Here is a 23,962-nt window from a genome sequence, read left to right on the forward strand (position 1 = left end):
GTTAACAAGATACACGATTCACTCAAGTCTCTTCTTCCTGCTGCAATGACGAATCACTCTCAAATTTCAGACCAACACATCTTTGGCATCTTATAGCCTTTCGCTCTGAGCATTAAGCATTTAATATTCAAACTTGAGGTTTTTCCAATCCTATCCACAGTGTACCTTAGTAAATATTGATAGGGCTCAGCTGTCCACTTGCTTCCTTTTTTTAATACGCAAATATACAGTGAGAAATTATTTTTAAATATTTGAAGGTTCTTTATTGGTTCTTTTTACAATAATCCTACAAAAAGTCTTATTAAATGTTCGAGTGAATCAACTTTTGGCAAAACACAGACAAGATTAGCTATGATAAATACAAACATAAACACTAAAGTGGTCAGTATGATAATGCATAAAGTAGAATTGTAAGAAGTCTTGTACCGAGAAAAGAACAGGAAACATTTTTATTACTATGACTGTCATGCTTGGACATGATTTAGATATTTTCTGCTGTGCAAGTAAAGTTTTTCAGTCTTATTTTCACAGTATACAAGATAATAGTCTTCTAACTAAATTTAATCTAAAGTTTTCAACTGTTTCAAAGCTGCAAACATAAACTGTGTGTAGAGGAATTTTGACAGCTTTAATCCTTAAGTCCCTTAAAATTGTAAGTTAACATGAAGTTGATAAATTATATTTTATAAAACCTACTTTTTTGATAAAATTTTACTTCAAGGATTGGCTTGTTTCAGAGGCTTTCTGCCTTGTCTTTACCACATTCTTAGACTCTCTCATTTTGAACAATACTAAATTAGCTTTAAAATGTCCGTATGTGAAATTCATCCACATTATTTAAACGAAAGTTCCCTGTTAGATATAATGTATTTTCACAAGTCGTGTTTTCTCTTATGCGCTACGCATACAGTGCGTGATGACATCACGTCGCGTCAGCAGATCCCGCCTCCCACGTCTCAGCACTTTCTCATTTCTGGAGTTCTTCTGTCAACGTAGCGCTTATGCTGATTTTCACTTGACCGAGTAAAAAAAAAATACAAAGATGACTACTCGGGTGAGTGTACATGTATTGATACTTAAACATATGTCTGCTAAGAGCGAAAAATATACAATGCTAAACCTCGTGTCTAGTTAAAGGAATAGAGGCTCTTTTTACGCGTTAGGCGAGCTAGCGCGGCACTAGCCTCTGTGGCAGAATCAAGTGTCATTCAAAACGTCGTCCACAGCCCGGAAGTGGAACGGAGTATCTTATGACCACTCTGAGGATGCTAGCATGTAGCAGCTTTACTTTTGTTGTTCTGCCTCTAAGACAATCTATTTAACAGCCAGGCTAATTTGTCCCCGGGGGGGCCACAGTTGCTAAATTGCGAGGATTAGTAGTGTCACTGACTTCAATTATAATATGCTGCCAAAAGTTGTAAATATAGCTTCAGTTTTAAAGGCTAAATCAACGGTGGCTGTTGGGTAGAATGAAGGAAGTGTAGCAACAGTGAATAATAAAAAGGAAGAACAATACTGATCAGATAATAACTGTGGTGATACCCAGTGGCTGTTTCCACTAGCTGCAGGTGCACGTTTATTTATATCCGTTCTCTGCATATATATATATAAGTTACAAATACGAGTTAATTATAAACATAGGTCATTTAGGTTCACCTATAAGTAAAAGTTATTTAGACAATGTCAACACTCCTGCCATTAGTGCTGACATCTTTAAAGCCCCTCCCTCAAAAAATGAGTTTTTACTTCTCTGTGTTTTCCTTAATGCAGACTTTGAGTCAACAAGGAAACTTTCGCCGAGCTTACCTCCATGTATGGGACTCTGTTTATTCTTTAAAGAAGAGTGACTGTTAACGTCTTAATGCTTGATTGTAGGGGACTTCACATTGGTTTTCATTACCTGTTAATCTGATAAGTTATTAGAAGTAAAAACACTATCAGGTCTTTAAACTGCTTATTGTTATGGCTGTGCATAACATTATTGTCATTATCATAATCTGTTTGTTCTCCAATTTTAGAATACACAGGGGTACAGTTTTACAGTTTTTATCTGTACATATAGGTTTACTCGTGTCCGGTGGTCCAAAAAATGATTCAGTCCAGAGATTGTTTGCTTGCTGCTAACAGTCATTGCACAGTACACGTCCCACAAATCAATTTCACCGAACAAGGCGTCTTAACTTAACTAAGATTATGATAATGAGAATAATGTTATGCACAGCCATAACAATAAGCAGTTTAAAGACCTGATAGTGTTTTTACTTCTAATAACTTATCAGATTAACAGGTAATGAAAACCAATGTGAAGTTCCCTACAATCAAGCATTAAGACGTTAACAGTCACTCTTCTTTAAAGAATAAACAGAGTCCCATACACTTAACTTTCCACCACTACCTTGTTGCTCTCAACAACCATGTAGTCAGTTCCCCCCGTTAGCTCCAATAGCTGAATCTTTCGTAACCAACCTTTTATCTACATTCTTCTCTCAACAACCAGTTAAAAAAACTTCGGAGGAAGCCATGTGATGTCCTTGATGATATCGTCATACACTTATACATAAGTGTAACCAGGAAACCCTGGTTGCCAGTTGCTATGAATTTATTAATATCATCCTTTTATACACTGCTGGCAGTATCATTCAGAAAGTGTTCCGATTTCTATTTAGCCTCATATCTGGTGGGAGTTTTCTTGGTGGAACCAGTTACACAGCCTTACTAAACGTCTAGACAGGGTAAAGAGTTGTCCTTAGTAACATGCATGTAATGGTGTTTTGGTGCGGGTTTGAGCTCTCTACGAACAGGGAGTTAGCGCAAAGACCCAACGAGTGTTGACCTGTGCAATTTGCCTACTTACAGCATGTTGCTGTACAACTGTTTTAGACCCGAACACTAATTACTCCACAATAATGGCTTGTATAGTAATTCAGCAGTAGCACTAGCAGATCATATACTGTACTGTTTTCCTATTTGGCCTACATTGCAAATCAAATAATTTAATGAAACATTGAGCTGCATACACCCTTCAGTTAATTGATTTCATTTTTCAAGTAACAATGTTTATTCTCTGGTTCCAGCTTCTCAAATCTTACCAAATAAACCCATTGAACCCATTACTGAGGCCTGAGCAGTTGTCAGTGCCACATAATAATTGAAAATAATTAAAATAACAATTAGATGCAGCTCTACTTCAAATACTGTTTATAGATAATCCGTTTCTCTCGTTCTCTTTTTAGAATATGCTAGTGGCGAAATGCCCAACAGATGACCTGTCATTGACCAACTGTGCCGTTATCAATGAGAAGGAGCAACAGTTTGAAGAGTAAGTGAGATTTCCCCTGATCACTCTGTAGATCTTCACAGCACTGTAGAAAACAGCATTGTAAAAGCAAATGCAAAAGGCTTTACAGGAGGGATGTGAAAGGGACATTTATCATTTACCTGCTCCACTAAAACAAGGCAAACAACTAGGTTCACACTTACATTTACATTTACATTTACATTTAGTCATTTAGCAGACGCTTTTATCCAAAGCGACTTACAAGTGAGGTACAAGGCAAGCAAAAATCTAAGTCAAGTCAACACTTGGTCTGCAACTCACTTAATCCTATTCTGTGTCTCCTATTTGTTTATGCCATTGAAGACACGTGACTGTACGAATTTTAGCCCACAAATATGTGTTCACCTTGAAGAGGCATCCCAGTGTTAACATCGGGAGTATCGCCTTCAGTCTGCCACAGGTAGGCCTCAGTGTTGTGTGAACAAAATGGCCTCCGCCCCATGTTCTCAGTAACGTTGTTCCTGCTGACGATTGATGATTGCTTTGCATCGCTCTTAACCTGTTTCCTGCAGATGTTGTCACAATTTATAAAATTTTGTTAGACAAAATAATTCAAATGTTGTTGACCTATGTAAGTTATCATTATTCTTTAATCCTTGATTAAAGGGGGGGGGGGGGGGGGGGGGTAGAACAGTGTTATATAGGTGCAGACCATTTACCTCTTTGCATGGACTTCTTTAAAACTTTGTCTCAATCTCTGTGTTACTGCTTTCTCCTCTTTGCCTGTCTCTGATGTTCTTCTTCCATCTCTAAACCTGGCAGCCACAAAGGCACACAGGTACTACTGTGCCCTCCTCAAGATGGTCTTATTTTACCACAGTAATTCATTAATTAACATTTCCATATTGACTCATATTAGCCATTTCAGAAAGGCGGCTTGTGTATGGACATGCAAGAAGTTTTAAATTTAGATGTAAATTTTGTTTCGGAGTAAAGAAAAGTTGTGAAATAAGACCATGTTACAGAGGACCATTGCACTGATGTTTCTGTGAAATGTGTAGTGGTATTTGTGAGGCTGTGCTTTGTCTTGTAGAAGAAGATACACTCTTTTTGTTCTCTTCCAATATATTGTGTCCTAATGCAAAGAAAATGATGAGACATTTAAACTAAATCCGGTTTATGTCTACAGAGAAAATGGGCGGGGCTATTGATCGGACAAGATGTTGAAGGTAAGTTTCTTCTTGATTGCATATGACTGGTAATTTTCTATATTTGTGTTATTCACAACAAATCCTGTAAAAAAGCAACAGTTCACAGATTCTTCTGAAAGAAGAAGAATTGTTTGTGCAGCCAAATCCTGATAATTTTTTATTCAAGAATTATGTTTGCTGACAAATGTCCTATTACTTCCTGATTGAATACCATTGCACTGCCCACCCGTTTTTATCTATTTATATTTACTGAAAATGCATATTTGTGATACCTGCATTAAGAATTTGCATGTTCAGCTGGCACAATTGGGGGTCGGCCCTAGTCAACCAAACCAACTGGGCTAAGATTTATAGCTGATGATCTCAGGCAGGGCTAACACACACAATACAATTTCCCCACAGTGCTTTGCCACACTGAGTGGTGACATTTTGAGAACACAACCCTTTAATATTCAGCTGCATCTGAACTGATTGATGCGTTCATGTTTTAATGGATTGCTCTGTGGTGAATTGTAGATATGTACCGTATGAAACTACAGATATTTTAGCTTACAGAAGTAATGAGTCTGATCCAACCTCACCAGGTTTTTGGATGTTAAAGGAAAAATTAATTTATGTTCACGGTTGGTTGGTAATATGTTAGCAGTGTCTCACATGTGTCTACAGGCTGCACAGAATTCCATTCAGTTTTTTGTGATGACTGCCATTGATTTGACATTTTTAGATTAGCAGTGCTTGACAGTTCTTCTCTCTAATCACTGAAGGCTTCTTCAGTCACAGACACCCTACTAAAGTAGAAACACAAGAGTCTCTGACGTTAAACCCAACTTTCAGACTCTTGAAGATTCATGCAGCTTACTAGTGTGACTGACTTTAAAAGCTGTAGTCTTTCTTTCTGACAGACACACATCACATGCTGACTTTTGATTCTTAATTATATGTGGAGCTTATGGGCACTTTGCCATTATTTAGAAGTCATGAGGGGGTGTAGGGACCATCAGTTGCTCAGCAGCAAGAGCGACTGCATTACAATTTGGTTGAAAGGATGTCATGGCTAATATGTCTGAGAACCTGGCCAACATCTAGAGAGAAAGAGAGAGAGGATTTATTTTTTGAGACAAAGATTTTTGCTCAGCTCATTTAGGCCAAGGTGATCCCCAAAATAAAGGCCACTCTATTATACGTCACTATTATTATAACTGGTCGTACTGCCCTGTCCACATGTTTAAGCCTGCCATTGAAAAGATGCAATAAATATTACATTTCACTTGAATAATAGGTCCAATTTTAGCGGTGGAAGTATCAGCTCAATCTGAAAGGAAGCTACTTAACAGTTTATCTCATTTCCATAATGAGGCATTAGCAGAGGTTTGAAAACATGCAGATCATTTGAGTAATGAAGAGACGCTACAAATCATGTCCAAATCAGAAGCTGCCTACTGTGCTGCAGATGTTATTTCTTACATTTAACGGTAAATTGAGTCACTGTTCAATTATAATGGCTTGGTAATGAGGCATTTATTGATTTGGTAACCAGTCCAAATATACTGATGAGCTTAGACCCTGAGGTTTAGTTGGTGTCTAATTGAACATAAGCAGGCCGTGCATGTCAGAGACACTGTGATAATCAGCTGTTTTGTACAGTAGAAGGAGGTATTCTTGCGAAGGGGAAAACGATGCCCTAATTTATTAAAAATGCCAGCTGATTAAAGGAAGGCTTACGGCCATACCACCCTGAACACGCCCGATCTCATCCCAGCTGATTAAAGGAAAAGGTGCAGTGGATTAAGTTTCCCCTAACACTGCACACTTATGCATATTGCAAAAAAATCATATTTAAGGCTACACTAATATCACAAGAAAGGTGTTGAAAATAGAGATGACTGCACAAAAATATTAATGTTAATAATTTCTGCAGTTTCATCCCCTCCACAGTATGAAGCATTTTATTGTAGCTCCTCTGGCCTAAAACACACTGTACACAACCTGTCCAGCACCGTATTACAGACAGACAGACAGACAGACAGTAACTGGATAGCCAGTACCTTATGTATAAACTGGATGGACACGCTACAAAACCACATATGTTCTTTCCTGTATGGGTAAATAAGTTTGATACCCCACCCACTGTAACAACTGTTAAGGTTATTACCCTGAAGCTTGTTTCACGTCACCTGTGTCCACATAAATCACTTAGTGCAGTTTCAATTTCATTTTGACAGCTTCAAATGAGGACCTAGAGGACACACGGTATAATTTGATTGTGTAATAGATAGCGGGGCTCTAGGGGGCCTGGTGGATCAGTGGTAGAGCATTGGGTTTGGATGCAGATGGCCGGGGATTCGCAACACCACCCCATCAGGTGTGGCTCCACCCAGCCACCAAGGGCAACCTCGCTGCCGGTCCCGAGCCTGGATAAAAATGGGAGGGTTGCAGCAGGGACACATGCCAATCAACGTGCGGAACAAGTTGTCCCCTTAAAGGGGACAAGCTAAAAGCCGTTGATCTTTTAGATAGCTGGTCTATGAGAAGCTGAAACAGTCAATGACCCTGTTCAGTGAGAGAAGCTGTCTAAGCTATAAACCTAACTGCCATTTTCTTCTCACACATAGTGACAAACTACAAGTTTGACAAGTCCAAACAATGTATAAGCACCATGACAATGGAGATAGACTTCCTGCAGAAGAAGAATGTGGACAGCAACCCTTATGACTCCGACAAGATGGCCAATGAGTTCGTCCAGCACTTTAACAACCAGGCCTTCAGTGTCGGCCAGCAGGTGACTTAGGCCTTATTTATAATGTGCCAATCCAAAAATTCCCTTCCACTGTGCAAGAACTAATGATAGATTAAATTAAAAACATCTAAGCTCAGTGAAATTTGCCGCGTTGAGTTTGAGTGGTTGTGCTTGTCAGTCCACTAAAATCTTTAAAATCAATTTCTTTCTAGCTGGTATTGAGTTTCGGTGAAAAGCTGTTTAGCTTAGTTATAAAGGACATTGAGGCCATGGACTCCAGCATCCTCAGAGGAGGACAGCCTCTTGCTTCTAGCAAGAAGCCAAAGGTATGTGGAGAATAACCGCTATGAAGTTCACAGCTTGCTTCTTTACCATCAGATGATTACGTATAAAGCAGGGAAGTGGATATTATTAATAAACATATATGTATATTACCATAAACCTTTACCGTGCTATCAAAGTGCTAAATGTTAAACAATTCCTCTGTGATTTCAAGCCAACAGCGTATACATAAGTATTAATTATGTTGTGACACCACCTGATTATCTTCTTTTCTCAGATTGACATCGGTTTGCTGTTGGCAAACAGTCAGGTGATTTTTGAAAAGTCAGAAAGTTCCTCCATTACCCTGCTTGGTGAGTGTCAGCTATTTGCTATTTTATTGTATAAATAAATTAGCCTCGTGTAATCATGGAATGGTTTTAGTTTTCTATCTTTTGGTGTAATCTCCGTTTACCAGTGATTGCAAACGAAAATACAGCTGCAAAAGCTGATAAAATGAGAGCTAGTGAACTGTTGCAGCATCACTCAACCTGACACAAATGTATAAAAAGACCAAAATGATTTTACTTCAGTCGGTCTTATCGGCGATTTTGTATAAAAACCACAAGGTGGCACACTTCACACATTTTGCTCGGCTTGCTTTCCCTTTCACATCTGTATGGTAGAGGAACAGTTTTTAAATCCGGTGGTCACCTCGCATGCAATGTGATAAATTCTGTTATATTAGTATCTGGCGAGCTGGAGTTTAGGATATTTGTGTGTTTATTCAGAGCACTGTATTTACCTGAACTCTGAAAAGAATTCGAAGAAAGCCGGACGGCGCCACTGTAGAAATAATGGTAGATGACCAGGCTTTAAACCGCTCTTATGTGTTTTTTCTGTGTTTGTGCTTGTATGTCACCCTCCTAGGGAAAGCCAAGACCGGGGGGTCACGGCAGTCCATCATCAGCCCAGACTGGAATTTTGAGAAAATGGGTATTGGCGGCCTTGACAAAGAGTTTTCTGACATCTTCCGTAGAGCCTTCGCCTCCCGAGTCTTCCCTCCAGATATAGTAGAACAGATGGGTGAGTGCTACTCTTCTCTCTGTCTTTGGCGCCATCACTTTTTTAATCCCGTTTTTTTGGTGCCTACCTTCCCACTTTTATTATCTTGCTGAGAGTGTGGTGGGGATTACATTTGTGGTGCGCGTGTGTGTTTCCACTTCATAGTAGAGCTGTTTAACCATTCACCAATGAGTGTTCGTCAACTCATGGTTTGCAGGTTCTGCAGCCTGTATCGCAGAGTGACCAACATGAAAATCCCAGCAGTTCATTAACCAAAAAATTTTTAGTTTTTAGTTTAGTTTTTTTGTGAGTGAAAATATTGAAATGGGCACATTTTCATAGAGCCCTATGCAGTCATTGTTGTATCTCTTTGAAGGTTTAACGTATTTTTAATACCTGCCAAATATAATCACTGTTTCCAGGTATTATTCAGCCTGTGGTCCTTAAGTCAACATGCCATTGCAGGCTGTGGAATATGTATCAGAAACGCATAATTAACAGCCAATGCAGTTTTCATCTGTGGTGCCTCGACTGTGACTAAAAACTCAGGCATCCCCTGCCAGTGATCCTTGTATACAGTCATTAATATATCTTTGACAGCTGTCAGACGACAACGATGATCCGCTTTTCAAAGGGCAGTAGTTCAGTCTAATGAAAGCCCGTCAGGTAGGTTTTTTTGTTTGTGACTCATACACAAAGCCTTCTCTTCCCACACACACGCACACATTCACATCGGGCCTAATCCCTGCTCCCAGACGTAGAAGTCTTGTGAAAACCTGTTGTAAGGAAATGTGAGCTTGGCATAAACACACATTACTTAAATGTGGTACAAAGTGCTGCGGGCCTGTGGCTCTGCAGTGTGTGAGCTGACCTTTAGCCTGGTGGTTGTTCGCAGCAGTCGGCCTTTGGCTGTGGCCAGCTGGTGGCTTTAATGAGATGGCATGCCCTGATAGAGCATCCAGCGAAAGGCAAAGGTATAATTGACAGGCACGGGATGAGCAGGGAGTCCAAGTGCTGACAGAGAGGGAGTGTGTATGTGTACATCGCGCGGCTTGTGTGTGTGTGTGTGTGTGTGCTGCAGCAAACGTTTAAAAGTTTCACCTCATCTCCCCTTTGCTACCAGAGAGGTGAAGCAGACAGACAGAAGCTCCAGTGCTTCTCTCCCAAACCCTGACACAACACACCTTACATTTCCAAGTCTGGCTAGAGAAGCCACCCCCCACCTGTCATCCTGGCTGCTTTTCCTTCAGCACGCCCAAATGGCAGCTCAGATGGTTATCTGGGGCCTCTCAATTAGTCTGGGCTAAATGTCATTAAGCAGGTGCAAAAGTCAATTAAAAGAGCGACAACAAAAACTGGAGTTAGTGGAGAACTTGGCATATTCGATGTTTGTAGAGACAGAAATAAAAGAAGAAAATGTATAAGCCTGGTGTTGTACAGTCAGGTGATTTTTTTTTTTGTGCATATAGACAGCTGGACAAACTGCTGACTATTCTGTCTATTCCTGTCTTTTCATTTTCATTTTCAAATGCACTGGCTGAAAGCTCTGGTGACTTTATTTGTGTGCTCTGCCATGGTCATTATTGGATCACTATTGGCAATAGAGATAAAAAACTGTTGAGGTTTGACATGTTGGGTTAAACCCTCTTTTTTTAAACCTTTTAGAGCCTGGAGAAGCGTATTCGGTGTGTGTGTGTGTGTATATATCTCCATGCTGTAAAAATTATTCAATTTAACACAAGTTCTGCTCCTTCTTGTTGTGTGACTGTCTCCAGGCTGTAAACATGTGAAGGGAATCCTGCTGTTTGGACCTCCAGGCTGTGGTAAAACCCTGATGGCACGACAGATTGGCAAGATGCTCAAGGCCCGGGAGCCAAAGATTGTCAATGGCCCCGAGATTCTTAACAAGTACGTCGGAGAGTCTGAGGCTAACGTCAGGAAGCTTTTTGCAGACGCAGAGGAAGAACAGAAGAGGGTGAGTGCAGGGTGTGTTACAGTACATGTGGGTTTATTATTACAAGGGTTTATCCTTTATAACTTCTTTTTAAAAAAATTAAAGTCTCCTTTTTTATTATGATACCTTAAAACCGTATTGTTGTTGCATTAACACATAAATAATAGCTCCATTACAAGTTACTGCCACATGTAACTCTCCAACTTTGCTAAACCTACTATCTACACGTGAGGTAAAAAAAGGTCGTTTTGTTCAGAGTCTCTTCTCAATGGTGGTATTCTCCCTTCGTCCCCACCAAACAGAGATAAGGTCTCCGTCTATCTAAACAGACAAAAACTCATTTCTTCAGGAGTGGAGAGATCTGCCCTTTAGTCGGGCATAGCTGTAATAACTTTGGTAAAGTTCTGGTGTGTTTCTGTGTGATTGGGGGAGGGAGGGAGATGGTTGATGTTGGTTGGTTTGGACAGTGAGACACTAGCATTGAGCCTCACTCTTCACCACCTAATGAGGGGCTGGGACGTTTCTGACTCTCCTATGACATGTCCCTACACACACACTCCATCCAGTGTGTAATAAGGACAACTCCACACCTGCTTTAAATGCTTCGCCTAAGACTGACAGGTCTGTAGATGGAGGGATAACCCCCCACCCTGCTGCTCTGTCACTTTTTCCATCTGTCTCTCTGTCGACGGTCAGTACTGATGTTTCAATGAATGAGGAGCATCTGCAGTGTTTGCTTGCTCCAATGCAAAGAATGAGAAGGATACTGGGTCCATGTGTCAAACTGAATTTCTTGCTTAAGAAAGCATGTCAGAAACAATTGCTACTGATCTTGTTTCTTCTGTTGATTTATAATGTCAAAACCAGAAGGTCCATGTGTAACGTCTCCCAGTTCTCTTCCTATCGAACTGTGGGCCAAAAATTACTAAGAATTTAAGTTGTTAAAAGTTTTTTTTAAAGGCAGTGCAGACAAACTACGCTAAAAATACAAGTAGTTATACAAATTATTTTCTCTCACATTCATCACCAAGCTTATTGTGGTTAAAGGAAACAAAAATCAAGTAATAATTAATTATATACTGAAATCAAAATAAACCAAATTTACTGTAAAGACTTAAATAAAATTGATACAAATACTCATCTATCAAACTGAAACTAAATAAAATGACCAAAAAATAGTCCCAAAAACCTTTGAGACTACAAAACAAAAAGAGTGTCTTAAGTTAGGATAGAGTGGTTCCGTGGTCCAACACTGTGTCCCTGGTGTAGAGCATAAGTAGACATGATGCGGAATTCTAAACTTCAGGACTCTACATAAAGCCAGGTGTCAGACTGGATAAGTGAGGCCTACGTCCAACTCCTGGCATTTGGCCTGTACCTGGGTTTGCCTGCCACACCACTTCCATATGGTCCTTTCTTCCCACTGCTTCTCGAACTGGCAGAACTGGCATCATGGAAGACAAGACAATGTGACTGCAAGTGTTGGCAAATGATGACCAACCAGCGCCCCCATGAATTCTGTGAAACCTTGCAAATTAAAAAATCGTAAAAACTTTGCAACAAGCATCCCAATTTGTTAAAAAAGCTATAATGAAATCAGGTAAATTCTAGCAGGTACTGATTCACCTTTCTTTCTTTCTGTAATTCGTTTTTCTCCTCCTCTCTTTCCCTGACAGCTCGGCGCCAACAGTGGCCTTCACATTATCATATTTGATGAGATCGACGCGATCTGTAAGCAGCGTGGCAGCATGGCAGGCAGCACAGGAGTCCACGACACTGTAGTAAACCAGCTGCTGTCCAAGATAGATGGAGTGGAACAGCTCAACAATATCTTGGTCATAGGTGCAAACATAACTCCCCTTTTTTTTCCTGTTTACACAAAGTAAAATCGGACGCTCTAGTGTCATCCCTCTACATCTGCACTTCATTCCATCTCCCTCATTCATCTTTTTCTTTGCTTTCCCTCCTCCTCACTATCTGTGCATCTGTTCCTCCCTCAGGTATGACCAACAGGCCTGACCTGATAGATGAGGCTTTGTTGAGGCCAGGAAGACTGGAGGTGAAAATGGAGATTGGTAAGAAGGGAGAGAACAGGAAGATAAGATTTCACACGCCCTTCTCACAGTTTATCTCTGGCTTTATTGTTGTTAAGATTTATTAAAACATACCACTTCTTTAATTTGTCTTTTGTAGATTTAACAATATAGTTATTCAGATGCCCTTTTTTACCCAATTAGGAATCAAATAGAAGTTTAGACAGGCAAAGTAAACATATGACATTATCCTCTCCATCCAGCGTTCCAGTTAGTGTCCTTAAGAAATGCACTTCAGCCACGCAACTTGGCTGCTTCACACTTCTATTTTGTGTACAGAACCTTTATAACAAACCCACCATGTGTTAATTTTTATAGTATTGTAAATTTAATATTTCCCAAATTAGTTTACGTGCATACATTGTATTGCTCACTCTGAGTATACAGCACTATTACAATCTTGGTTTCACTCTCAAAGAAAGATAAAGAACTTATATGCTTGTTATCATATCATATTCAGTAGATAATGAAAATATTAGAAATGAAAGTAAAACGGTAGCAATAAAATATCCAAAATGTTTTAAATCCGAGAAAGTAACTTAAGAAAACATGATCTAACAGTATGGTTTCCTTTTGTCGATCTTGTGTTATTCATGTTCAAAATATTTTCAAAAGTTGCTTTTGTTCTATGCACAGTTTTACAGACTGAAATAAATTACATTTTCAGTTTTTTTTTTTGTTTGTTTTGTTTTTTTTTCCAACTTTTAGGGTGTTTTAAATTCTTCACCTCCCTCTCTTCTGTCAGGGTTACCGGATGAAAGGGGCCGCATTCAGATTCTCAACATCCACACAGCAAGGATGCGTCAGAATGAGCTGCTGAGCACCGACGTAGACATTAACGAACTGGCCGTGGAGACGAAGAATTTCAGTGGTGCCGAACTGGAAGGTCTAGTCAGGGCTGCACAGTCTACTGCGATGAACAGACATATTAAGGTACTTTACTCTTTGTAACTGGAAAAGAGTTCATCTCTGAGTTAGGATTAGTCAGGCTGCTTTTTCCACTTAGTCTTTGCCCTTTCCAACACCTTACAGCCCCAACAGTCCCCAGCCTAAAGATTTGTTATTTACATTTCCCCCCCCACACGTGAGAGGATAAAGCAATGAATTTTGGGGATTTTACCTTAATAAATTACCATTGTCTCACTAGAGGAATCTTTGTGAATGAAAAATGTATGACTCAGGATTTATTGCTGCCTTAATAGGTCAATGCATTGAAGTCAATTGTTTCAAAACTTCAGTGGTTGCTTGTAATAACTCGAATTATTGAATTACAACTTGAATGTTTTATCTTGTAATATTCATGGACTCTATTATAACATGTTCGAAATGTTTTATATGAAAGGTTGACAGAAATGGTGTCTTATTTTGTTTGGTGCAAGGTGTAGCACACACACCAGGTGAACATGATATATTACTGTGTGGAGTGCCAGGTTAACTAGCCACCCAGGCGAAGAAGGATTGCCTACAGATCCGTATGGTGTGTATGTATTTGTTGTATGCGTGCACCCTAACGTACAGTAAATGTTTTATCAGGTGCCTAGTCTCAAATCTGTATATAACTCAGATAAGGCGAAGTTCTTATCTGTTAAATGTTCTGCCCCCACAGACACACACAGAGCAGCCGATATTGCAGGGTGATGATAAATGACGAACAAGGGGCCTTACACATGTCTGATGGCTGTGACGCTTCCTTCACTCCTCTAAGCACTTACTCTTCTCTCCCTCCTTCTCTGCGTCTGACCTTTCTGCTCTGAGGGAGCACATTGTCTCCCGTCTCATTGTGCAACCTAAATGTGCAATATCTCATGTAATGGATTTTACTAGCAAGGGGCATGGAGTTCATCCAGTCATGAAAATAACTCATTATTTGCTGTCTCTCAACTTTGTGTGTGTGCGTGTGCATGTGTGTGTGTGTGTGTCTGTCATAGGCAAGCAGCACAGTGGAGGTAAACCTTGAGACAGCAGAGATGCTGCAGGTCAGCCGGCTTGACTTCATCACCTCACTGAATAACGACATCAAACCTGTAAGTTGCCGTATATATCTGTCCTCCATTCATCTTCTGCTACTCTGGCAGGAAAATCACAAATTACAAAATACAGTGAATTCATGTGAAATGCATAGGCTGTAAAATATGTAAAAGCTAGTTCAGAGTTTACAATTTGCTAGACATCCCCTAACTCCCACCTCCAACTTCTTGAAACTATCAGCAGACGTATAAAAGATCACGAAAACACAAATCATTCTTCTAAAACTGCAGCCCTCGACAGTCACTGAATGATCATTGGTTTAAAACCTCTTCAAAGTGTGATTTCAGGACACTCCAGTTTCACACACAAAGGCTTTACATAGACTGTATCCGTTAGGTAGGTTCAATTATTTAAATGTTAACAGCACGGTGTGCATGCTAGTGCTAAAACGTCAGCTTTTGGAATAAGGTCTGCGCTCTTGCTGGCCTTTCCAACTCCATCTAGCTGAACTCGTGTGTGCTGTGATGAGCAACCACAGGGCCAGTAGAAACAAAGCCCGGGAGCTACAAAAGCTTCCTAATTGGGTTAACTAGATTAAGAGGTGTAGTTCTTTTGTCATTACAGAAAACTTACCAAAACACAATAATTATTCCTGCTAGAAATGTTTAGAACTATTTTGCTCTGAACGTAGCAGCCAGCACAGCACCAATAAGTTTAAACTCCAATCTTTGCACTAACACCTTGACCCGTGAGTTTCACGTGGATATATCGTGAATATATTACTTCTTTGAACAGAAATGTAGCTTTTTCATTTTATACTCTGTTTGAAATTATGCGTAAATGAAAATGGTTTTTGTTCCTTGCACTTGTTGCTTGAATCGACCCTAATTCTGTTTCAGCTATGCAAATGTACAAACTAAACTGTTTAAATGCAGCCTTCCCTGATAAAGGTTTTGGAGGTTGCTTCCAAAAATGTTATGTCCTCCACAGAAAGCACAGGGAAAATCTTTCGCAGTCAAGCTCACTGCTTCTTTCTTCTCTATCTCATTCTCCTTCTTCTCCAGGCATTTGGCACCAACCAGGAGGATTATGCTAGCTACATCATGAACGGTATCATCCGGTGGGGCGACCCGGTGTCAGCTGTCTTAGAGGATGGGGAGCTGCTGGTGAAGCAGACGAAGGACAGCGACCGCACACCACTGGTCTCTGTGCTTCTGGAAGGTAGGAGTCATACACATGTACCTGCCTTCACTGAAGGCCAAACATCCTCAGTCTGCATATTGTACAAAAGCTGAACACACAGTTGCTGAAAGAGCCCAATATAAAGTGCACAGTTTGTCCAGATATTTAGCATCATCAGAGCAATTTGTGATTGTTCCCAACCCTTCAGGCCCACCCAACAGTGGGAAGACAGCAATGGCAGCTAAGATTTCGGAAGACTCCCAGTTCCCCTTCATCAAGATCTGCTCCCCTGACAAGATGATTGGATACTCTGAGATTGCCAAATGCCAAGCCATCAAAAAGGTAAAAATAATTATTGACCACATCCTGAAATTGAGATATAGGATAGATTCTATTATTTCCACCATGTACCTGCCAGGGCACATGCATACAACACATGTCAAACTGACTGAAGAAAGGTGGAAGCCATTTTAATTTTAGAGATAAAAAGAACTGTGCATCACTCGTTGATTAATGGAAGGATTTTCTTTTATTATATCAGTGTGTTTCAACTTCAGGGTAGTTAACAGGACACATAGATGGCCAACGTTTAAAGGATGTTGCCTTTGTAATCACGAGTTGACAAAATAAGTGTATATCACAAAATAAAGTTAAATGAAAACCATAGAAGAAATAGAAAAAACACATCAACAAGAAATACATACATCAACAAAAATACATCAACAAGACAATCGTTCACTTTAAAGGTAAGTAAAGGATCGTCTGGACAAAAACAAATTGGGAAATTAAAAACATCAAGAATTGTATAAACTAGAAATATAGGTCGGTGAAGACCTGAATGTATTCCCACAGAATGACTCTAAACAAACTATTATTATTATTATTATTATTATTATTATTATTATTATTATTATATCTACATTTTTTCTTAAATGTAGGGTTGTAAAATGATATATTGTAAATCCAAAATGTCTCTCCGTCTTCTAACAGGATTGATTTTAACACCTCAGTCCCAAATTAAGTAGAACGGGAATGTTTGAGTTAAATTTCAATTTAACAGCTTTAAAAACATTTAAAAGATTTACATGCCGGTCATTTGAAAATTGAGAGTGACTGTCAGTTACTCATACCATCGGAAGGCAATCATTTGTTTTATTGTTTTCTTATTATCTTTTGATTAGGACCTGTTTTTTCTGCTTTCCCCTCTGATAGATATTTGAAGATGCCTACAAGTCCCAGTTGAGCTGTGTGGTTGTGGATGACATTGAACGTTTATTGGGTAAGAGGGCAGTTTTTAAAGAGCGCAGTATAGTTTCACAGATTTTTAAGTTATACCTAATAATTATTGTTTTTTAAAGTGAATATATCTTAATATGAAATGAGAAAACTGATAACAAAATATCATCCATCTCCTCAGACTATGTCCCAATCGGGCCTCGTTTCTCCAACCTGGTGTTACAAGCTTTGCTGGTGCTGCTGAAGAAACCTCCACCGAAGGTGACAAACACTTTGTTGGGGTTTTCTTTCCTACTGTTGTCAATCCTCATGTGGCAGAAAGAGGGCAGCAGATCTTATAGATGCCAGTGCAAAGTCTTGCTAGAAATTGCTGGAGGTCTGCTTGGGTTCGACTGGCATGTGGGATCGTGTGTGTGTGTGTGTGTTTGGTTATTAGCTAGTGTTTTAGTCCAGGCCCGTTGTGCTCAGACTGAATGGTGGTGGTAGAGAGCCATTTCTCATAGTTTCTTTGCTTGTAGTTGTGTGTCTGTTGTTGATGGGTTTGTGAATGAGAGTATAGCCCACTATATGGCTGTATGTGCATGAGAAGTGGCACGGGGCCTGGTGTTGAATGCCTGGCTGCAGTGCTCCTCTGGGGTTGTAAAGCGCTGGGCCCAGCGGGGTGCCTGGGGCCGGGGGAGGCCAGGGGGACACGGAAGAGAATGGGCTCTGTGAGAGAGCCAGGACCTGGCAGCACCACCGCCTGTGTGGCACCTCATCTGCATGCAGCATCACAACCCCCCACGCCATGGGGGGGCAGCCGGCAGCCATAATCCCCCTGTCTACTCGCCACTCCTCTGCCTCTCCTTCTTCGTCTTCTTCTTCCTCTGGTCCTTCCCCGGCTCATCGGCTTAGTGGAGCTCCAATTCTTTTGCTTCTCTTCTTTCTCCTCTGCTCATGTTTGTCGTCTCTCTTGTTGTCTTCTGTTGTTTCCTATTGTGTAGCTTTCTCTCCTTGTTCCTTCCCTTTCTCTCTCCTCTTTCCTTATTGTCTCCATAATCTGCGTCGCGCTAACTTAAAGAAATCCCCAAACAGTTTTCCAGCCTGGTCTAGTGTACTTATGTGATTTCTCAAGGTCTTGTTTTGTTGTGTGAGCTCCTTAAACCACACCCTGAACTGAAAGGTATATTGTGAATTTCAGGATTATCTTATTTATGAGATACATTTATAAGGTATAAGTTTATTTATAATTTTCATGCTCATGTTACCATCTTTTGTCCTTGTGTATAATCAGATAGAGTTGGGTAAAAATTACACTATGAACAAGACTCTTCATTGAGTGGAGATATGATTAGCTTATACTATAGGTCCCTGACATAATAAATAACGTAACTATGCTGGGATTTAATCCAGTTTTCTCTGAGTCTGATGAACAAGGCGGCAGAAGAATCTGAGCTATACATGGTTAAAGGGAAAGCATTAGTTCTTTAGAATTAATATCTGCTTTCTTTCAGGGCCGTAAGCTGCTGATCATCGGCACCACAAGCCGTAAAGATGTCCTCCAGGAGATGGAGATGTTAGATGCTTTCAGCACCACCATCCATATTCCCAACATCTCAAGGGTGGAGCACCTGGTCGAGGCCCTGGAGGTTAATAGGCACACACCTGCATATGTAGAATGAGTTCTGCAGCACATTTAAACCCAAAACTAGTTAATAATAAACATATATGCCAATCCACATATAGATGTTTACACATAGATGTCTCCAAAGTACTCTACTCTATATCCAAGTGGAGATGCATCTGTCAGATAAAATGTGACCTAGTGCATAAATACACCTCTGAAATTCAAAATTCTTAATCACCGTTTTATTTTGTCAGCAATATGGTTAGAAATGTTCACACTGGGCAGCATTTCTGCTGTGTGAACATGCTTTGAGCCATTTTCACTGACAGTTTCTGAGTGCATTTCCGATTCAAAGGATTCAATCTCATGTGCATCCTTTTTCTGTCTGATCCCGACAGCTGCTGGGCAGTTTCCAGGAGAACGAGCGGGCCACCATATCCCAGTGTGTGACGGGCCAGTCCCTGTCCATCGGCATAAAAAAGTTGCTCATGCTGATTGAAAGGTCCGCACAGGTGAGAAATCCAGATGTTGGCTGTGCTAGCAGAATGCCTGCCTTGACCTGTTCTGGAACTTTTAGTGTGTAGGGATTTCTTAACTGGCATGTAGACAGGAAACCAGATTTCTGAAACTGGGGAGGGGAGTGGGAAACGTGATGTCCTCAGGTAGCTTTATCCTGAACACTGCAGATTTCTTTGCAAGGTATACATGTAACGAGGTGTCCAGTCGGCTTTTTACAAGAGCAAATGTGCAGGACAAAAGACTGCAGAGAGGGCAAGAGCGTAGAGTAAGATGTTGGTATGTGATATGCTGAGTGAAAGAAGAGTGATGCCGCCTCAAATTTAAGTCTCCTTTTTTAAAAGTCGGATTAAAACTGAAACAAAAGTTGGTCGGTAGAAGTTCAAATCAGATTTTCACTCTGTGGTCTTATGACAAACATAATACCAGTACTGGTGTTGTCAGATGATGAAAAGGGGCGAGCAGAGTTGGGTGTAGGTACGTAGGCCGTTGAACCCGTGACAGACTCGTCTCTCTCTGGCTCATCGCATTTTTAAATCAAAACACACATTTGAAATTGGCTCAGCCTTTGTATAATTGTTTTTCTAATCGCTTGGTCTGAGCTCGAGCAGCCTGTCCCCCCTCGTCCTCACATCTGGCCGGCATTCTCAACAGTCAACAGAATCCGTCTCTGTCACAAAAAACTGTCATCTTTCAGCTGGAGTGAAAAACTCTGTGGCTTTGCTGATGATTTATTGAGCAGAAGGATCCAGTACATTTGTAGTTCACAAACCATTCAGCATAACGCTTGAGATCCATCCTTATGAAACCAATGTTCTAGAATAGCTTTCCAAGTTACGTTCTGAATCGAAGGGAAGACGGTCATAACATCAGTCACACGCACTTAATAGTTTTGGTGTAGTTACAGTGTGGATCAGTCATTCCAGGGCCAATCGATGGGGCACGTACATTAAACCCAGTGCAACTGTGGAAGCAAAAACTAAGCTTTCGTCTTTAGGGATTCGTCTTTAGAACTGTGCTTTAGTGAGAGTCACTGCTGAAACTGATGTTGATGCTGTTTGCTCTGTACCCAAATTAAATGAAACCCTCGTAGGCTCCCTGACCGCTATATTTCCACAAAGATTTTCAGTTTTATGAAGCAGATCACACATCACTTTCCAAAATGCAGTAATCTTGGGAGGCCGTGCATAGTGAATAGGGTTCATAAAGACTGATGAAGGCCTGAGTTTCCTACAGGCAATGAATGATTCTTGGAAGCTTCTGTTTACGTGTACCAACACATACATTTGCTGCTTCCTGAAAATACTCATTCACTGTCATTTATTACGTCACAAGCATCTGCTCAACAAGCCTGTGGTCACAGTAGCTTTCTTCCAGTTCCCATCTCCTCAATAAAAAGCACGTGCAGTGCAAAAGAAGAGCGGAGTTTAGTTCAGCGGCAGATTGGGAACAAAGGGATCCAGAGGTGGCAGCGCAAGTGTGAACGTTATCACCAAAGAGGTTTATACTCAACAAAGATCAGATGTTGGGGTTTAACGCAAGTGCATCCTCACAGAGCTGCAGACATGTGGATTGTTTGGTTCGGTTCTCTTGGATATCAAACGTAAAAAAAGTAACAAATGACCTTTTTTGTCTAAAGACGTAAACAAAGACCAGATGTCAGATACACATGCTCATCATAATATGATGATCTCAGGCCACTTTGTGCCGAGTTACTTCCTGTGTGTGGTGAACTAGAAGCAGGTGAGTATAATTGCAAACATGAACAGTTTGAGCCATTGCAGCCAAACGGCAGCCATTCTTCCCTCGTCAGGAAGCTTTGCGTGAAGCTGTACTGTAGGTCTGCAGTTTTACGTAGTCTGAGTCAAAAGCTCGGTGACAGGGATTCTTAGAGGTAACGCTACTTTATGTGCAAGCAAGCTTGCTCGCTGGATGGCTTATAACCCAGTACTTGTATTCAGTAGGAGTCAGTGGTTATCTTTGCATCCTCCATCTAAACAAGTGCTGTAATTCTTCGGTGCAGAGTCAGAGCTCATTGCATGCAAATGATTCCCAAACACTTGATTTGCTCTCATAGGTGAAGACACTGTTCGTGACTGAAAGTCTGTTGCACAACGTGTTGTTGTTTTTTTTTAATTGGCATTGAACCTTTAGAAAACCCAAATAGGCCACTGAAAGTCATTATTGTCAGTCTTGTTTTAATCCAACATTGCTGGACTAATGTTTCAAATGCTTAATTTTTCTGGAATGACTTTGGCTCCAACAGTTACAGTAATGTCCATTTGTGCCATACAAACTATCTGATCCTAAGCTCCTTTGGTCCACAGCAGCTTCTTCGTCAGAGATCCAAAAACCTTTTTGTCTTCTCTCGGCAGCCCACAGCGGTTAATTCATCAGAAATCTGCTCCAGTAGCTTCCAAATAATGTTTAACCGACTAAACAGGTGGCAGACTTGCAGCAGAAATTGAGCTAAATCTGGCTGCAGGCTGGTGTTAATTTCTCCCCCCGACTGTGTGTCTGTGGTATGTCAGTGATATGTACGGCCTGTTTGTTGAGGCTGGATGCTGTGTAACTGCTGTGGTATGCACAAATGCAGCCATGTTCTGCACCCTGCACCCCCACCACACACACACACACTCGTCCAACAGCCACAAGAAGTATGAACCTGTGTTTGCCGAGACACGCTGCAAACAGCCGCACAGCTACGCACACGCGTACTTGGTCTTCAGTCGTCCCTTTATCTTTTTTTCCTCTCTTTCCAACATTTCTGACTGCTCTCATGTCTTCACTCTAGTAGCTACAGGCAACTCCAGACACATACTGTAAGTTATTGCATAGGTTGCTATTAATTTGACTTCCTCTCCCTCCCTCTCTCTACAGCCCCGTTTGTATAAACTGAACCATAAAGTCGTGGACCTGTAACGATTCTCAAGCTGCTCAGTGTTTCAACACTTCTGGATTTTGAGATGAAACCAATACTTGTACCAAAAAATGTCTATGCATGCAGGCACTAAAAATTGTCTGTGTCTGCCTTTTCAGATGGATCCTGGCTACAGAGTAACCAAGTTCCTGAGTCTATTGAAGGATGAAAGAGCGTAAGTATTCTTTTCCTGTTTTCCCCCGTTACTTCTTTGAGCAAAGTGGGATCACCGGTGACACTGAACACACTCGCACACATCTGTCCCTTGTGTGTAGCAAAGGAAGGAAAAACCCAGTCAGAAGCAAAGCACACAATGTTTTGATTATTGTATCAAGTGTGATTAATAATGGACATTTTGTCTTTCTTTCCTGCAGACTTGGTTTTAATAAATTGATGGCCATCTAGACCCGGCGGAGCCACGTAGTGAGAAAGAGGAATCCTTCACTGGTAAGGCAGGCATCAGGCTACATGGTGCTCAGCTCACCAGGGGCGATGGTAAATTTGTAAACGGTGTATTCATGCAGTAATTCATAACGCACCAAGTGAGCGTTATTCAGTGCAGGTCATGTCAAGCTGAAGTCCAACCACAGCATGATAAAAGCTAACAGAATGTGAGCTTTATTAAATTGTTTAGTCATAAAGGGTAGGAGCCACAAGAAAATTGCTCTGAGTCATCATCCAGTGTGTTTGTGAACTGCACAGTCAAAGGACTCACTGTGCAGCTAATCTACAAGGAATCTACAATACATTTAGGCAATTGGGATTCTACCACTAGATCCGAAAAGCTGTCTATTTTATTGCTGTCATTTTGTATCCTTTAACTGAGCTCTTTCAAATCCGAAAGATTAACAGAAAAGAAAAAGCTGCTGTTAAATCGAGCGCAATTAGCAAATCAAGAATACAAATGGTTATGGTGTGAAATGGCGTGGATGTCCACCGTGGCGTCGATGTTGGAAACCATAATTGAGTAAAAACACCGACTGCATCTTGCTCTGCTTCAGTGTAAGAGACAAGCTTTGGTTAAATTTACATTTACTTTTCTGGTAAAGGTGAAATGATTCTTTTCTATCTCACGCTGCTTTTGTTGTTCATATAATTCATTCTCACACTTTCCAAGTGGCTAATAAAGGGCAGAGTTTCAGATAATATTACCCTTTTCGACGGCGTCTGCCAAACTTGCTCACTAAGTCTGGAAACGCACCTCAGGAGGACAGGCTGCCCACGGTGATGAACAACCAAAAAGGGGAACAACTTTTCAACTTGCAGCGAGAGCTTTGCTTCTCATCGCAGCCTCAGAGGCTCATGGTATAGTTGGCACACACAGCGTGCCTAAAAATAGGTCGACTAGACAGGTGCTCTCATGTGGCAGCGTGTCTCCTTTGCCTGCCTGTCTCTTCTCACTTTTATTTGTCTCTCTTCACTCAGTTGCTGAGGAACGGAAGCCTGAAAGAAGCTGGCAGGAGGAAGCAAGCGAGAGACACTTTCCATCTCTCTGCATCCTTCCTTCCTTCCCATCCCTGAAGCTCAGCACGCGTCTCTCTGCACTGCAGCTTTCTGCAGCACGACCGAGCAGGCAACCTCCTCCTCTTCAGCACTATGTGAACATGTAAAATAGAAGCAATGGGAGCCGTTTGTGGTATGTGTGCACATCGGCTTTCTGAAGACTAGTGCTGCACTGTCCATGTGATGCTCCAAGCAGTCCATTAAAATGTTAGATATAAAAGTATTGAGGCAAAACTTAATTTCTACGGCAATTGGATGTGCATGCACAAACACTAATTCTGAAACTGTTTATATAAAGCTTGTTTGTATGCACAGATTTATCTGATCATTCCACAACGTGGTGGCTCCATCTCTTGAAGGTCTTATAATGTTGTGTACTTCCTTTGGTTTGACCTTTTTATTTGTATGAATAAATTAATTCTATTACTAACGA

The 23,962-nt window shown here is 40.8% G+C and overlaps 1 protein-coding gene across 1 annotated transcript; it reads left to right on the forward strand.

The window, feature by feature from the left end:
- Positions 1-942: 942 nt before the first annotated feature.
- LOC137105268 (vesicle-fusing ATPase-like) lies at positions 943-23,962 on the forward strand. The gene is made up of 22 exons (XM_067487221.1): positions 943-1,054; positions 3,234-3,319; positions 3,641-3,737; positions 4,467-4,506; positions 7,101-7,267; positions 7,438-7,551; positions 7,785-7,860; positions 8,417-8,572; positions 10,327-10,526; positions 12,182-12,347; positions 12,506-12,580; positions 13,344-13,531; positions 14,527-14,622; positions 15,631-15,787; positions 15,957-16,090; positions 16,961-17,027; positions 17,166-17,245; positions 18,478-18,612; positions 18,989-19,102; positions 22,146-22,201; positions 22,401-22,473; positions 23,452-23,962. Exons 1-21 carry the CDS (start codon positions 1,043-1,045, stop codon positions 22,429-22,431), a joined length of 2,247 nt encoding a protein of 748 aa, XP_067343322.1. The 5' UTR covers positions 943-1,042; the 3' UTR covers positions 22,432-22,473; positions 23,452-23,962.

Source organism: Channa argus, chromosome 20 (assembly GCF_033026475.1).
Source record: "Channa argus isolate prfri chromosome 20, Channa argus male v1.0, whole genome shotgun sequence".
In the NCBI taxonomy this organism is placed as follows: domain Eukaryota; kingdom Metazoa; phylum Chordata; class Actinopteri; order Anabantiformes; family Channidae; genus Channa; species Channa argus.